At 46.8% G+C, this 16,599-nt stretch overlaps 1 protein-coding gene across 3 annotated transcripts in view; it reads left to right on the top strand.

Moving 5' to 3' along the window:
• GCLC (glutamate-cysteine ligase catalytic subunit) overlaps positions 1-12,276 on the top strand; it is a 50,920-nt gene extending 38,644 nt beyond the window's left edge. Inside the window, exons 7-16 of one of the 3 annotated variants that reach the window (XM_040249170.1) lie at positions 1,743-1,817; positions 2,291-2,407; positions 3,274-3,412; positions 3,836-3,948; positions 4,170-4,262; positions 4,572-4,676; positions 9,155-9,236; positions 9,313-9,416; positions 9,503-9,623; positions 10,657-12,276. In XM_040249170.1, coding sequence (XP_040105104.1) covers positions 1,743-1,817; positions 2,291-2,407; positions 3,274-3,412; positions 3,836-3,948; positions 4,170-4,262; positions 4,572-4,676; positions 9,155-9,236; positions 9,313-9,416; positions 9,503-9,623; positions 10,657-10,868 — 1,161 coding nt within the window. In that variant the 3' untranslated portion in view covers positions 10,869-12,276. Of the gene's footprint in view, positions 1-1,742; positions 1,818-2,290; positions 2,408-3,273; positions 3,413-3,835; positions 3,949-4,169; positions 4,263-4,571; positions 4,677-9,154; positions 9,237-9,309; positions 9,417-9,502; positions 9,624-10,656 lie in introns of all 3 variants that reach the window. The other 2 variants (XM_040249169.1, XM_040249171.1) reach the window with 2 other exon arrangements.
• The last annotated feature ends 4,323 nt before the right edge of the window (positions 12,277-16,599 follow it).

Here is a 16,599-nt window from a genome sequence, read left to right as displayed (position 1 = left end):
ATATTTCTGAAGAAAGCCATTAAACTCTAGAACTTAGTGCACGGCTTTAAAATTGCAGCAGTGCTGTTGGAGTGCCAGTTGCCTTTTTTCATCGGTTTACTATTAAACCAAGGTGTTTTGCCGAAGACTGCACTGTCGCCCCATTCCAAAGGGATCATTCTTTCCCTTGATACAGTGTTTATACAAACAAATGTGTCCTAATGGCAGGTAGTTGGCATTTTTATTGCTTGTAGATACAGTTTTCGATCCAGTTTAAGCTTTGTCATGGGTTTAACATTGTTTTCTTTTTCTAAATGGTGTGTCCAGCCACCCCACTTTCAATACTACTCTTAAAAGTCTTTAGCCCAGCTACTGTAAGTGGAAAATGAGACAGAGTCCACCGATCTCCACCAAAGTCTCACTGTTATCTTTTATGTGGAACTCTAGAAACTACCCATTACAAGAAAGCAGGACAAAATGATTTCAAAGTATTGTTTTAAGGCTTTTGAGCAACTCATTATACAGAACAAAAAGTATTTTAACCATATTCAAATTTTTGACTCTTGGACTTTTCAGGAATCATTTAATAAGTTCACGCATGTTATGATAGGCTCCCTTCCTACCCCCCACCCCCAAGAAAATTCTATGATTTCAACACTGGGTACTAGACAAATTTTAGGTACTTAGTTTCCTAAAATCAGTGTTTCTTCCTTTTTTCCCCCTCCTCATTTTCCTGAGGGGAAATTGCTTCTTTTCTCTATATGATACTTTGAAAGGATACCAGAAGCCAAAACCATTCATATATTCATACCTTTTTAAGGTGTTAAGAATTCTTTCTTCGTTTCCCATCATTAATGGCAATGATGTCCTATTTGGTTTGGCTGTGGCTCTCTCGATCCTGGGGTAAGGAAGCTAGCTCTTAAATGTACTTAAAATAACTAAGCTGTAAGCTGTATCACTGTTGTAACTTGGTTATTGAATTCCAGCTGCCAGTTTTCTCAAGCATATTTTTCTAGGGTTGGCTTTTCCAGAATTTGCCTGTAAATGTAGTGTGTACTAGACCGTCTAAGAGACACCAATCGAAAACCTGAGAAGAAAGCATGCTTACAGGGTCTCTTGGCCTCTTCCGTGGCTCAGTAAGCCCGTCGTGTCCTGTGCTGCCGCTCCCCACCTGCCCAAGGGTCCCCCGGGCCCAAACCCAGGTCTGCCCTCTCTGGTCTGTGCCCACCAGTCTCCGGGCCCGCTGTGGCTCTTCTGTGCCTCCTCCACCAGCCTGCATTTCTTCCTGGGCAGTCAAAGTGTTTAAACTGCCTTTTCCTCCTGCCTTCTCTACAGTCCTGCCCTCTTCCAAGCTATTACCCATTGTGCCACAGTGGGGAGCTTTGAAGCCCATTATTCGCATCTCCAGATTCTCCTTTTGTACCAAAATGTATACAAGCCCGCAGCCAATGGCACGTGGATGGCCAGCCATAGGGGAGAAGTGCCTGGCTGAGCTTCACTGTTACTATAGGTCCTGTTTTTCTTTCCTGACTTCTTAATCTTACTTGACATCAGAACGTGGTTATTTATATCCCATGCAAACATGATTAAAGCCATATTCTAGACAAGTTCGTCCGAGACAGCTTTTAAAACTGGCTTCGGTGATGCGATCAGTGGAATGACCTCACATGCCATGAGCAACGACCTTCCTTCTCGGACTGGCTACTTGGGGAGGATGGTGATGATTTTGTATTATTCTTTAATAATCTGTGATTCTTAAACAGGTAACGTTCCAAGCCTGCAGCATATCTGAGGCCAGATACCTTTATGATCAGTTGGCCACCATCTGCCCAATTGTCGTAAGTAGAAACCACAGCTAATTTTAACTACTCTTTTGTATCAGATAAAGACTGCATGTGCAAAATTTGCTGACCATGTGCTATTTAAGTCCAGTTAAGACTTCATTTAGAACTGAACTAACACAACTAGTATGCAAACGGAGAGCTCATGGATAAGCGTCTAAGCTGAAGAGTTTAGCAGTGCTTTAGCTAGCGAGGCATTTATGTGTTAAACGTCAAGTTCAAGCGTAGCTGTTTTCCTTCTCTCATCCCACCTGTCCTCACCGACTAGAGAGGATGATTCAAGGAAGCAGAGCCAGGGCTGGAGTCACTCCCGCCGTCCTGCCCCAGGAGCAGGCAGGCACGGTGCCTGTAGCAGAGCCCGCAGGGGTGGCGTAAGCAGGGCTGCTAGACCGGGGATAACTGCATGGAGCCTTCTTCAGCGTGTTGGTGACACTTTGACCTTGCAGGTGCTGATTTCTGTTTGTTTCTAGATGGCTTTGAGTGCTGCGTCGCCTTTTTACCGAGGCTATGTGTCAGACATTGATTGTCGCTGGGGCGTGATTTCTGCGTCTGTAGATGATAGAACCCGGGAGGAGAGAGGACTGGAGGTGGGCACGCTTTTCCTTACCAGCCTTTTGAATCCGGCAGGTGAAGTGGGGGGCTTGTCGCCACTCACAGTGTTGAAGTCTCCCTTACACCGTTTTCATCCTGAGTGGGTTAGTCACACACGGGAAGAAGCTGACAGCGTATCAGCCTGTCTTTGGCTTTATGGTGTGTTTGGGGTGAGAAGGTGGGAAATGTGATTTGATTGGGGGGAGGGGCAGTGCCAAGTTAATTTCCATCATTTGTTGCAATCTGTGTTTGTTTGCCCTCTAAAATTAATAGAACAGGTTTTCTTTGTTTGGGGAGTCAGTGCTGATGGCTGTTTTTACCAGAAAGCTTTTGGCGCTACATGAGTGCTTTGCCTATGGTGCTTTCTCTGCTGGGGAAAGCGCAATCTGTTGTCAGATTCCTTGGCCCCTTATAAAGGGTGAGTTTTGTCTAAGAAGTGTAGTTTTGTGCCTCTTGTTTGCATGTTGAACTCTGACCCTGCATCTCTCCAACCAAGAGTGTGCATCAGAACCGCCCAGAGCTCTTTAAAAATAGTTACGCAGCCCTGCCCACCCCCAGACCCAGTGAGTAAAGAAAGTCCAGAACTGAGATGCAGGCGTGCGTATTAGTAGAGGAGCCCTCTCGGGTGATTCTCATGTTCTTGACCCAGGCTGCGCTACTGCTGTTCCGGTCTTTATATAATTGTCCATAAATTGTTGACCGTGCTAAGCACAAATAAGCTTTAAAGTAGACATTTTAATGGTTTTTTAATGGCTTAAGCCAAATTTTTTGGTTTACATTATGGAAGTGAAGTTTTAGTGGCTATAGTCATGTCCAGCTCTTTGCAACCCCATGGCATTTGCGTGTATTTTTTCAATTTTAGCCGCTGAAGAACAACCACTATAGGATCAGTAAGTCCCGATACGATTCGATAGACAGTTACCTGTCTGAGTGCGGTGAGAAATACAATGACATTGACCTGACAAAAGACAAAGAAATCTACGAACAGCTGTTGCAGGAAGGTAAGCCTCTGTTCCCCTTGTCTAGATTTGACTGTAAGCCTTTAGTTCTTCAAAACTCTGTTAAACTCCTCTGCTGACTCCCATCTGGCTTCTATTTTTAATGTGAGGTCTCTTAACTTTTCTTACGAGGCTGTTTGCCCTAAAGTTTCAAGTCCCAGATACTTGTGAGAGCTTAACTTTTAGCAAAAAGAGCTGACTTTGGAGGTGTGTCCCTCAGATCCCCATGGGCGTCGTTTTAAGGGGTGAACACAACTCCGACACTCCCCTCGGGTCTGCAGGATAAACTCGGGGCGGCACAAGAATCCTGCACAACCCAGCATCTCCTAAGCTCCTAGCTGCCTTTCTTCAACCGCCCCGAGCTGTCTGGCGTCCCCGGGGCGTGGAGAGCAGCTCTGGAGTGAGCCTGGTGTGACCTCTCCGCAGGCCTCGACCACCTGCTGGCCCAGCACGTGGCGCATCTCTTCATCAGAGACCCGCTGACTCTGTTTGAAGAGAAAATCCACCTGGATGATGCCAATGAGTCCGACCACTTTGAGGTATCTGCAACAAATGTTTTAAAAAATAAAGAACATGACTGCTACTTTCAGAGTCGCTGAAATGTCACCTCACTTCTGTAAAATGCTCGCTGTTCAGTTTTCTTTGTAGGTCGAAGGGTATAGACAGTAAATAGTCTGCTTCACATGTTAAATATGAAATCATCTTAGTATCTTCCTGGATATGTGGAAAACTGGTTTTATTCTCTGCTTTTTGATTACAGAATATTCAGTCCACAAATTGGCAGACAATGCGATTCAAGCCTCCTCCTCCAAACTCTGACATTGGGTGGAGAGTGGAATTCCGGCCCATGGAGGTATGCAGCCCGCGGGCCGGAACCAACTCTGTCGAACCTATTCCCACCTGACCGCCACCCACCCACCTGTACCCTTCCTGGAGGCTCGGGTTACACAGACAGCAGCACAGGTCGTGTGTGTGTGTGTGTGTGTGTGTGTGTGTGTGACATGCAAGCCCAGTGGCTCAGGAGGACTGCTTTCCGGGAGTAGACAGTGGGCAGAGGCTTCCGGCCCCAGGTGGGGGCTCAGGAGGTGCATGGGAACGCTGTGACCAGCGGAGCCCCTCGGGGAGGCACAGTGGGTCCCTGACATCTTGGTCCCATGTCCAGGTTCAGCTGACGGACTTCGAGAACTCCGCATATGTGGTGTTCGTGGTGCTGCTCACCAGGGTGATCCTGTCCTACAAACTGGACTTTCTCATCCCGCTGTCCAAGGTAAGGACGGTGTTCATTGTAGGGCTGGCTGTGGGTATCTGGATTATCATCCGATGCTCCTTTCTGTATAATACTTGTTTCAACTCTGACCTCACTTAGACCTGTTCCTCCTTAGAAAGAGTGTTCCCCTTCCACCCTGTTTCTTTTTCCTTTCAAACCAAAGCTTATACTATAGATTTGGGGACCGTTTTGGTGGAGACTCCTGAAAACAGAGTGCTGATGGTAGCTCCTTACTCGGCCCATTTGAAGGACATTCAGAGTTTCATTTGAATAGCCGCCAATTTCTAGACTTTTGATTTAAGATGGTGGTGGGAGGGGGTGCCCCCCCAATGTGTTTCATCCTGTCAACTCCCAGGCCGGTCACAACCTCAGACTCGGGAGGAAGGGATGCGTGACTACTCAATGCAGGGAGGGGTCGCCTCAGAGGCGCTGAGCTAGGGAGGTTTCTGGAGAATTCGGATGGCAGGACACCATCGGAAAAACAGATCTGAATCCGCCCCAGCCCAACTGAAACCAAGGTGGAGCTTTCTGGAAGCCGTTCAGGGCCTTGAAATAGCTCCAGGCTGTGAGGCTGCAATGCTGCAGACCCTGGGGCCATAGCCAAGCCAGCACAGAGGCCTTGGGCTCCCGGCTGGCGGGTCTCGGCACAGAGTGGGGCTGGGAGAGGCTGCCGGGCAGAGTGGGGGTCTGCGGGCCTCAGGGCCAGAGCAGAGATAGCGGGACACGCTGTTTGTCCCGGCGAGCATGGGAGGAGGACCAGAGCCGCCGGGCCAGCGCCTGCCCCCATGCCCCCTTCCTCTGTGGGGGCCACTCCCGCTGGCGCATATACATGCACCCTGCAGAAGTCTGGTGGTCAGGCAGACCCTGCCTGCCCACTGCGCCTAGGCCCAAGGTGATCTGCAGGACCCTGTGGGCCCCTGTTAGCCTTGTGGGGCACCCACTGGGGAGATCAGCCCATGTCATGGGTCCCCGAGAGCTGCCATTCTAAGCCTTTGCTTATGAACGTAAATACATTTGACCCTTGGACCACACAGGCCTTAGGGACTCTGACCCTCACACAGTCAGAAAACTACACGCAACTTACAGTCGGTTCCTCCGTATCCGAGAATTTGACCAGCAGCAGATCATGGAGCACTGTGACATTTACTGCTGGAGAGCATCTCCATCTAGGGGGGCACGCATTGTTCCAGGGCCCGGTATAGATATCTGAAAGGCAGGAGAGACTTGAAAACTTTCAATAGCCTTAAAGAGAAGAGCCCATGGGCCCCCAGAGTGTGTTATCCTCAGTAGACCACGGTTAATTTGGAAACTGGAAAGAATATTTTAAGAAATTTCTCACAAATGCCCTTGAAGAAATTCTAGAGAAGAGTCGCATCTTAAATAAACAAGCCCTGTGGATCAAAGAGCATTTGGAGAGCAGAGGAGTTCTCAGAAACAATGTGGTAGCCACACTTTTAAAACTCAGTATGCTCCCCAGTAAGCAGATGTGGTTGAAGGTCAAAGTCGCTGATTTCGGGAACCAAGCTGAGTTCGTCCCTGTAGGATGGCAGAGAAACGGAACTCATGGGAAAAGCAAGAGAGAAATTATTTGAAAAGTTCAGTGTTTGTCTAGTAATTAGAAGAAGAGAGTCTACACAAAAGAGATGTGAGATACAATAAAGAAAATAAATGAATATAATTTTCCCTGAGTAAGAGTCCATTAAAGATGAGACAGAAATAGGTAAAGAAGAACTGAAATCTAGGAAGAATCTCAAAGAAAAGATCAGTTGTCCAGAAAGGAGAGGAAATTAGGCTACTTAGCTTTCTGCCAAAAAGAAGAAAAATCAGTTGGTCTCATTTCTTATCTGCAGTATTAAATGCTGGAAGAGATGGAGAGAAGTCTCCAGAATCCTGAACTAGAACCGTGGAAGTCTTTGGCAACCAAGCTAGTCTTTAAATTCCAAGTAATTATAACAAAAAAGATGAAGTTAGGGCTCAAAGTCAGCCAGAAATCTTATCTAGCAAGAGGTCAGTGGAAGGAGGGGAACAGTAGATGCTCCTTAATGGCTGACATACGGAGAAAGAATTTCAAAACTGCTTGTCCGTCTAGTCAAGGCTATAGTTTTCCCAGTGGTCATGTATGGATGTGAGATTTGGACTAGAAAGAAAGCTGAGCGCCGAAGAATTGATGCTTTTGGACTATGGTGTTGGAGAAGACTCTTGAGAGTCCCTTGGACTGCAAGGAGATCCAACCAGTCCATTCTGAAGGAGATCAGCCCTGGGATTTCTTTGGAAGGAATGATGCTAAAGCTGAAACTCCAGTACTTTGGCCACCTCATGCAAAGAGCTGACTCATTGGCAAAGACCCTGATGCTGGGAAAGATCGAGGGCAGGAGGAGAAGGGGACGACAGAGGATGAGATGGTCGGATGGCATTCACCGACTCGATGGACATGAGTTTGAGTAATCTCCAGGAGTTGGTGATGGACAGGGAAGCCTGGCGTGCTGCGGCTCATGGGGTTGCAAAAAGTCGGACACTACTGAGCAACTGAACTGAACTGAACTGTCTCACACTTAGTGCTTAGAAATAGGATTTGTCACCTCTAATCTCCTAGCTAAAGGGGATGGAGAAAGAACAAAGAAAACTTTGGAGCCACAGCAGTGGGTCTCGGGCCGTGGGCATGGGAAGACAGTGTGCCCAGGAGAACACACAATGGGGAACATAAGATGAAGACAAATTTGAATAGACTGTGTTCTCCTGTTCAAATGCTGAAAGCGGGGATCTCAAATGGCAGTGTAATTTGCATAAGATACACCTAAAACACGGACAGATGTTGACAGTAAAGAGCTCCATAATGACCTTTTAAAAAGAATACAGGAATGGCAGTGGTAACAGAGAAATGTAACAGAGAAATGTGAGAAAGTCTTAAATGAGATACAGAAAGCAAGTTTATCCACTTGATCATCCAAGATCATTAGAGCCATGATTCTTTTTTTTTTTTTTATCATCCAGAAAGCATAGCTTCTCAACAGCATAAACGAATTTAAGGGCACTGCAGTGCAGTGGGTAAGATATTGGTCCGGTGAACACTCAGTTCGCTTGCACCACTTACCAGCCTTTTCACCTGGACATTGGTGACCTCTCGGCGCCTCGGTGTGCAGGTGTAGAGTGGGGCCGCGCGGGCTGTCCTGAGGCCGCGCCAGGACGGTGGAGGAGACCACTTACAAGAGCGCCTGTCCTGTTACTCAGTAACTGACAGGCCACACAGTCAGAGGAAGAGAAAAGCCTCAGCGGAGGCAAACAGCATGGCTAACAAGCCCGGCTGTGTCGTTTGTATCACAGATCTCATACCACACATGCCTTTTGAATGCCCTGAGGAAGAATATCAAAAACTAATCGAGGAAAATTTTCACTTCTCAAAACTAGACAGCATACAGTAAGTCACATTTCCACCAAAACTCATCAAGAAAATGTTCAGGAAAAATTTAACCGTTGGAAATTTTAAATTGTTTTCCTAATAGGATCTAGATTAAATCAAAATTAGAACTGTAGATTGTATAGGAAAATGAGGCAGGCAAAGCTGGTCTCAAGGGAAAACCATAGCTTTAAGTGCTTTAACAGAAAGATTAAAAATAAACCTAGGTAGTCAAATTCAGAATCTAAAGAGCAGTAGTAAAAATAGACTGAAAAAGGAATTTATAAAAGCAGAAGTTAAACTGTTGATCTTTGTGACTTTTTGTCAAGACTGAGAAAAATACAAGTGTTGATTAGGATTGAAGCCATACATACGAGGATTATTATTTGAACATGTTCCTAGAACTATCTACATTAATCCAAAGGTCATATGTACCTTTTTAAAAAAATAAATAACTGTAGGAATTAATGGGTGTGAAGGGCAAAGCTGATCCAGGACTTTGTCTCAGCTGTCCCTTCCAGTGTGACCTCTGACTTACGTCCGTTTTGTATATTGGAGTGTCCCCTAAGATTTCGTTATGTTGATCGAAATAAATGAAGAATTCACGAAGAGGGAGCTGGGGGCTCCTGAGGGAGAGGGTGACCTGCCGGCTGCCAGGTGGTCAGGTGAGGCAGCAAAGCCCTGGGGGCAGGGAGAACCGAGGGCCCCCCACCCCCCAAGGCATCGGGGCCTCTGCGCTCCCCTCCATGCCTCCGGCTGTGAGCCGGGATGGCTCCGTGCCTCCCCAGCACCATACATTCCCGTTTTCCCAGGCAGCCTCCACGTGTGTAAGTTTCACATGGATTTCTAAGGTGCGTGTCCCTTCAAGTTGCCCCATTATTGAAAAGCACGTCCCAGGCTGGGGTTGAGAAACACGACTCCAGACGAGCGTGCAGCCTCTCTGGCCCCAGCCAGCACTGGGGATGGGAGGGTTCCTCACAGGTGGGTCCCCACCGCAGAGGCCAGCGGCCCCACCCACATGGGAGCACGAGCGTCCCCGACTTCGGGAACATTCTGATGGGGCCACGATGGTTTTCCTCCCTAGGTTGATGAGAACATGAAGGTCGCCCAGAAGCGAGACGCCGTCCTGCAGGAACTGTTTTACTTCAGAAAAGACATTTGCAAAGGTACTGCCTTTTCTTGCATTTCTGGGGTCCCCAGAGGCCACACCAGTTGCTAACGCGCCCCGTGCCCCTCCAGCAGGTGGCAACGCCGTGGTGGACGGCTGCGGCAAGGCCGCGGGCAGGGCGGAGCCAGCGGCCGAGGAGTACGCGCTCATGACCATCGACACCATCATCAACGGCAAGGTAGGGCCCGCCTTGGCCTGTGCCCCGCCCGCCTGCCCAGAGCCCCCCCAGGGCGCCCCTGCCTGACCGCACGCTGCTCCTCGCAGGAAGGCGTGTTCCCGGGGCTGATCCCCATCCTGAACTCCTACCTGGAGAGCATGGAGGTGGACGTGGACACGAGGTGCAGCATACTGAACTACCTGAGGCTCATCAAGAAGAGGGCGTCTGGTACGGCAGCCTCCGCTTTCCTTTGTGCTTTAAAAAAGAATCTCTCTGCGTAGGCAGAACCTCACAGTCTTAAAATACTCGGCTTTTAAAGTGGTCTTTTATTAAAGTACACAGCATCCTGATCACTGCACTTTTCCGGGTAGTACCATCTCTGCGGTTACATACACCTTGTTGTCTTTCACAGTCTGCTGTGAAAGAGAATCGGCAGCGCTTTTTCTCTTACTGGTTCATAAACCAGTGTTGAATCTTGAACCCGATGGCATTTCAGGCGATGAAATACCGTACGTGGATAGTTGGTCATTATCGCTCAACTGTGTGTGCTCTGCAGCACCCAGGACTCTATATGAGTCTAAGCCAGTTCCAGGGTCAACCAGCTAAGCACACAGCTTGGACTTGGGCCCTCTAGCCTGCCTCCCTGTAGGGGCGCCCGGGGACCCCTGCTTTCCCAGCTGTGAGATCCCAGTGGCCAGGGAGCTGTCAGCTGTACCTAAGAGGACAGCAGCTCGTATGTTTCGCTTGAGGCTTCTGTAAGGTTTCCAGAGCCAAGAGGGTGACGCCCCAAGTGCTGCCTCTGCGGGTTTCTCTCTGAGTGCATCTATGCACTATTGTGTGTCCCTCTTGGATCGAGTCTCTCTGGGGAGCCCAGAGCCCCCCGTCCAGGGCAGTCTCTGACACCGATACTGGCAGGTCTGGTGGACGGGAGGACACGGACTAGTCAACATGCGCTGGCTCCTGTGTCTTAGGGCGGGCGGCGTCCCCCTATGGCTGGCACCTAACAGGCCTCATAGCAGCAGGACGTGGGTGTTCTTGCTCCTGCCTGCAGCATGAAACCTTTCCCAGGAGGAGTTTTTCAGACAAGGTGAAAAACGCCTTGTTCCCAGCCCCTGCCCTGTGGCTCGGCCCAAACGCCTCTTGATTCTTCTTCAGGGTTGTGTTGTCCAGGTGCTAAATGTCACCTTTCTAAAGGTAAAACGCAAACCCAACAAAATGCTACTAAGTTGTCATTTAAAAAAATTATTTTCCCCCCCGCCAGGAGAATTAATGACAGTTGCCAAATGGATGAGGGAGTTTATCGCAAAGCATCCCGACTACAAGCAGGACAGTGTAATAACTGACCAGATGAACTATAGCCTTCTTCTAAAGTGTAATCAAATCGCAAATGAATCATGTGAGTGCCCAGAATTACTCGGACCAGCGTTTCGGAAAGTAAGGTACAGTGGAAGTAAAAGCGACTCTTCCACCTAGATGCCCTGCAGGATGAGAAGCCCTTCCCCGCATTCCGGAAGAATTGACAGCTGCACTAGCTGTGTGCCTTGGGTGAGGAGCAGGTGGAAATAGTGCGCTGCACTGGCAGAAGTGGGATTGAGCAGACCTAGAGTTTATACAGTGTACATGTACATAGTAAAGTATTTTTATGATTAACAATGTATTTTCATAACATTGTATCTAAAGTTCTCATGAGCTGGCTTGTACATTTTTCAATTCTGACTCTGGAGCGACTACTGTCTGAAGCAGTTTTGTAAATGTAACTTACCGGTAACTGTACTATATCTGCATTCCAGAGTTTAAAATGTTTACTGTAAATGTTGGCTTTTTTTTTTTTTTTTAAGGCTTTAACCTGGTACCTGATTCACTGAAAATTCTGTCACTTTACCTTGAAGCCAGATTGTCCTGCTCATTCTCTTGGCATCATCTCCTTTGGCATATATGTAAAATCACTTTTGAATCCACCAAAGTGCTTCAAGGGGAAGCTTGGGGTTCTGACGCCTTATCTGTGACAATTCTCTCGTAATTTGAATAGCTAATCCCTTAGTAACCCTGTCCCAGGCTTTCCCTACTAAAACAAAACCCACTGAACTGATGGTACTTTTTACCCACATTTGCTAATTTTTGGTGTTAAGTTTGAAGACAACTCTGGAAGAAGAAAGACTCTGAGTTCACATGTAGTGATTATAGTTTTTTTTTTTTTTTTTAAGGACAAAAATGGGGAGAATTGTTTTTCTCCTTGTACATAACAAAGTATCAAAAATGCCACCAGCTCTTCTCTTGTGGCCCCTGTTTTTTCTGATTGCTGCTGTCTACTTAAATTTTCAAATCAAATGGAATTGCTGAAGTTTTTGTTTTGTTACTTTTCCTCTAGTTTCCAATAAGCATATTACAGACATTCTTCTAAAAGCCATTTGTTCTAGATTTTACCCAAGGAATATTCTGCATACTACTTAGCTTCTCTGCAAAAATCATGATATGCACTAAGTTTTGTGAATCAGGACCCTAAATGTTTAATTGTAAATAATTTAAGTTGCACACAATTGTTAGAGCTTTTTGTTGAAGTTTTTCTCCGATTAATGTCTTAACTGCTTCTGAAATAACTATGTATAGTAGATTATGCAAACCTTTACAGGCATAAATATTTAAACTGTCATGCTCATTTTAAGAAATTGCCATAAAGCTTCAGCTAAGCCTGTTCATGTATAAATACTAGAGTTTGTGCTATATTTCTTACATGCATTTTGGAGGATAAAAGAATGCCTGTTTTTCCTTTGCAATTTGCTTATGTAAATTCAGGTTGTAAAAAGGCAGTAAAATGTTTGTGGTATGAGGAAATAAAGAATGGAATTGGCATTGTGAAAACTCTTGAAAGTGAGTTCTGCAACTAATCGGATGGTGGTGGATTTTTTTTTAATTAGCCCAAGTACGCCAGAAAATGATTTCTTCATCATGCTCCATCCTCAGCTCTTTCTAGAAAGAAGCACAGTGATGAGAACAGATGCCTGACCTCCCCAGGAGCCCTCATCCCTGTTGGGAGGGGAGCAATGACTGCCGGACATGAATTTTCCTTTTATTCCAAACCGTCACCGAGCTGAGTCAGTGATCATGTGGTGAATTACATGCAAGTAACTCAGGTGCTGAGTGCACAGTGGAGAATCCACTCAGACTGGATCAGCAGGCCCAGCAGACAGCCATTGCCAACCCATGTCTTTAGACACACATCTCTCACCTACCCCCGACCCCTAGTTCATCTGGTCTGTCCACTTTTCTCAGCGTCACCTGCTGGTCTGCTTTTATCTATCTGAATGATCCCAGGGCAGGGTCACTGCCAAACGGATCTGCGTACACGTCTTTGAAGTGCAGCTCTGGCTCAGTGGGCCCGGGGTTGGGGCCAATAGGCAACGCTGATGCTGCCGGTCTGTGGACCATGTTGAGTAACAGGGACTTAGATCACTCCTGTACCTCAGACACACATCCGTTCTAAGTCAGCTGATACTGATCTTTCCTGTGTATATGAAAATCAAATAGCAGCTCTGTGTCTCTATCCAAGACAAAGCATCACATTTTCCTCCTAAACACAGCTGAGGGTTCAGGCTTTGGGGGGAAAACAGTGAGATAAGCGAAGAGTACCTTGTCCCACTCACTTAGAACACAACTGGCCTTTTCTTGACCCATCAAGTCTCCTGGATTTACAAGAGGTTTCCAAACAAAACCTGTGAAGGAGGCTTCCCTGGTGGCTCAGTGGCGACGAATCTGCCTGCCAGTGCAAGAGACACGGGTTTTTCGATCCCTGATCCAGGAAGATCCTGCATGCCATAGGACAGCTAAGCCCGAGAGCCACATAGCCCTCGGGTCATGGCTGAACCCACCACCCTGGAATCATGCTCTGCAGCAAGAGACTCCACCACAGTGGGAAGCCCGCGCCACGATTAGGGAGTAGCCCCGCTTGCCACAACCAGGGAAAAGCTTGTGCAGTGCTGGAGACCCAGCACTGGAAAAAACAGAAAAGTTTACAAATAGACCCCTGGCGGGCTTGTGTTGTTAAAACTCCAAGCTGCTGAGGCAGGGGGCTTAAGTTCAATCCCTGGTCAGGGAATCGAATCCATGTGCCTCATGGCCCGGCCCGGCCCCAGGATGCTTCTATCTGCCACCCAGCCTGGCCCCAGGATGCTTCTGTCCGCCACCTGGCCCCTAGCTGTTGGTGAGCCTTTCTGTCTCCGTGGAGGGCGCTGGCCTGGGCTGCCTCCTGAGCTAGCACCTACACAAAGAGTGCAAAGTGTGGAAACCCAGGATGAGGCCACATCTCAGGAGGTTCCTTGGGGACCCTGCAGAGAGAAAATGTAACAGCATCCTTCAAGCACTGGTGGTGTCGGATGTGGGGGAAGAGACCTGGGCTATGAGCCTGGGATTCCAGGGCATCAAGGTTCCCTGCTGGGGAAGGGGCCCTTCTCAGAACTGGACATGGGCTGTTTAATGGCAGAGTTCTTACGGGTGCTGCTAACAAACTTTCCATTTAGATTAAGGCTCCCTGCTCCTACGTTCCATGAAGGTAAGCCACTGAGATCTACCAGCTGCTCTCTCCTCTTTATGCTTTTGTGTAAATATTTTAACATTCCCTGTAAATGATTCTGAACATGTAGGCCAAGTGATATTTACAGAAGTGTAAATTAGAAGGGAAGCAATGTCTGGACTGGATATGAGGAGGCCTTAGCAGGTGACCTTGGCTGGGAAAGATGCACTCCTCAGACTACAGTAAGTCTACACACAAGCAGGTTCTGTTCATGTTCTGACCATGTTCAGAAGTCCAACAAAGTTAGCCTAGATGCCCGACTAACACAATCGGCTATATAGTACTGTACAGTAATAGGTTTCTGGTACTTATTACACAAATAATACGTGAGAAAACAAACACAAAAGATAAAACAGTTTTAATCTTACAGTTCTTTGGAGGCTGAAATTGGCTGGACAGTCCCTAAAGCCCCTTTCATTCTTAACGTTTTGTGAAATGAAACATTACAAAGTATGTGCATCCATGCTAAGTCGCTTCAGTCATGCCTGACGCTGTGCGACCCTGTGGACTGTAGCCTTCCAGACTCCTCTGTCCGTGGGATTCTCCAGGCAAGAATACTGGAGTGGGTTGCCATGCTCTCCTCTAAGAGATCTTCCCCACCCAGGGATCGAACTTGTGCCTCTTACATCGCCTGCATTGGCAGAGGGGTTCTTTACCACTAGCAACACCTGAGAAGACCATGAAGTATGGAAGATGCAGTAAGAGCAATAGACTCCAGACTTTATTTCAAACCACATTACGAAGCTGTGGCCCAAGTAAGATGGTAAGTGTTGCAAGAGGGCATCAGAGGGCAGACACACTGAAATCATACTCACAGAAAACTAGTCAATCTAATCACACTAGGACCACAGCCTTGTCTAACTCAATGAAACCAAGCCATGCCTGCGGGGCAACCCAAGACAGGTGGGTCATGGTGGAGAGGCCTGACAGAATGTGGTCCACTGGAGAAGGGAATGGCAAGCCACTTCAGTATTCTTGCCTTGAGAACCCCATGAACAGTAGGAAAAGGCAAAATGATAGGATACCAAAAGAGGAACTCCCCAGGTCATTAGGTGCCCAATATGCTCCTGGAGATCAGTGGAGAAATAACTCCAGAAAGAATGAAGGGATGGAGCCAAAGCAAAAACAATACCCAGTTGTGGATGTGACTGGTGATAGCAGCAAGATCCGATGCTGTAAAGAGCAATATTGCATAGGAACCTGGAATGTCAGGTCCATGAATCAAGGCAAATTGGAAGTGGTCAAACAGGAGATGGCAAGAGTGAACGTCGACATTCTAGGAATCAGCGAATTAAAATGGACTGGAATGGGTGACTTTAACTCAGATGACCATTATATCTACTATTGCGGGCAGGAATCCCTCAGAAGAAATGGAGTAGCCATCATGGTCAACAAAAGAGTCCTAAATGCAGTACTTGGATGCAATCTCAAAAACGACAGAATGATCTCTATTCATCTCCAAGGCAAACCATTCAATATCACAGTTATCCAAGTCTATGCCCCAACCAGTAACGCTGAAGAAGCTGAAGTTGAACGGTTTTATGAAGATCTACAAGATCTTTTAGAACTAACATCCAAAAAAGATGTCCTTTTCATTATAAAGGACTGGAATGCAAAAGTAGGAAGTCGAGAAACACCTGGAGTAACAGGCAAATTTGTCCTTGGAATGCGGAATGAAGCAGGGCAAAGACTAATAGAGTTTTGCCAAGAAAATGCAATGGTCATAGCAAACATCCTCTTCCAACAACACAAGAGAAGACTCTACACATGGACATCACCAGATGGTCAACACCGAAATCAGATTGATTATATTCTTTGCAGCCAAAGATGGAGAAGCTCTATACAGTCAACAAAAACAAGACCAGGAGCTGACTGTGGCTCAGATCATGAACTCCTTATTGCCAAATTCAGACTTAAATTGAAGAAAGTAGGGAAAACCGCTAGACCATTCAGGTATGACCTAAATCAAATCCCTTATGATTATACAGTGGAAGTGAGAAATAGATTTAAGGATCTAGATCTGATAGACAAGAGTGCCTGATAAACTATGGAATGAGGTTCGTGACATTGTGCAGGAGACAGGGATCAAGACCATCCCCATGGAAAGGAAATGCAAAAAAGCAAAATGGCTGTCTGGGGAGGCCTTCAAATAGCTGTGAGAAGAAGAGAGGCGAAAAGCAAAGGAGAAAAGGAAAGATATAAGCATCTGAATGCAGAGTTCCAAAGAATAGCAAGAAGAGATAAGAAAGCCTTCTTCAGCGATCAATGCAAAGAAATAGAGGAAAAGAACAGAATGGGAAAGACTAGAGATCTCTTCAAGAAAATTAGAGATGTCAAGGGAACATTTCATGCAAAGATGGGCACAATAAAGGACAGAAATGATATGGACCTAACAGAAGCAGAAGATATTAACAAGAGGTGGCAAGAATACACAGAAGAACTGTACAAAAAAGATCTTCAAGACCCAGATAATCATGATGATGTGATCACTAATCTAGAGCCAGACATCTTGGAATGTGAAGTCAAGTGGGCCTTAGAAAGCATCACTATGAACAAAGCTAGTGGAGGTGATGGCATTCCAGTTGAGCTATTTCAAATCCTGAAAGATAATGCTGTGAAAGTGCTGCACTCAATATG

The sequence above is a fragment of the Oryx dammah genome, unplaced genomic scaffold (assembly GCF_014754425.2).
Source record: "Oryx dammah isolate SB20612 unplaced genomic scaffold, SCBI_Odam_1.1 HiC_scaffold_11, whole genome shotgun sequence".
Lineage (NCBI taxonomy): Eukaryota > Metazoa > Chordata > Mammalia > Artiodactyla > Bovidae > Oryx > Oryx dammah.
Note: the sequence above shows the minus strand (reverse complement) of the source record. Positions and strands in the feature narration are given on the sequence as shown.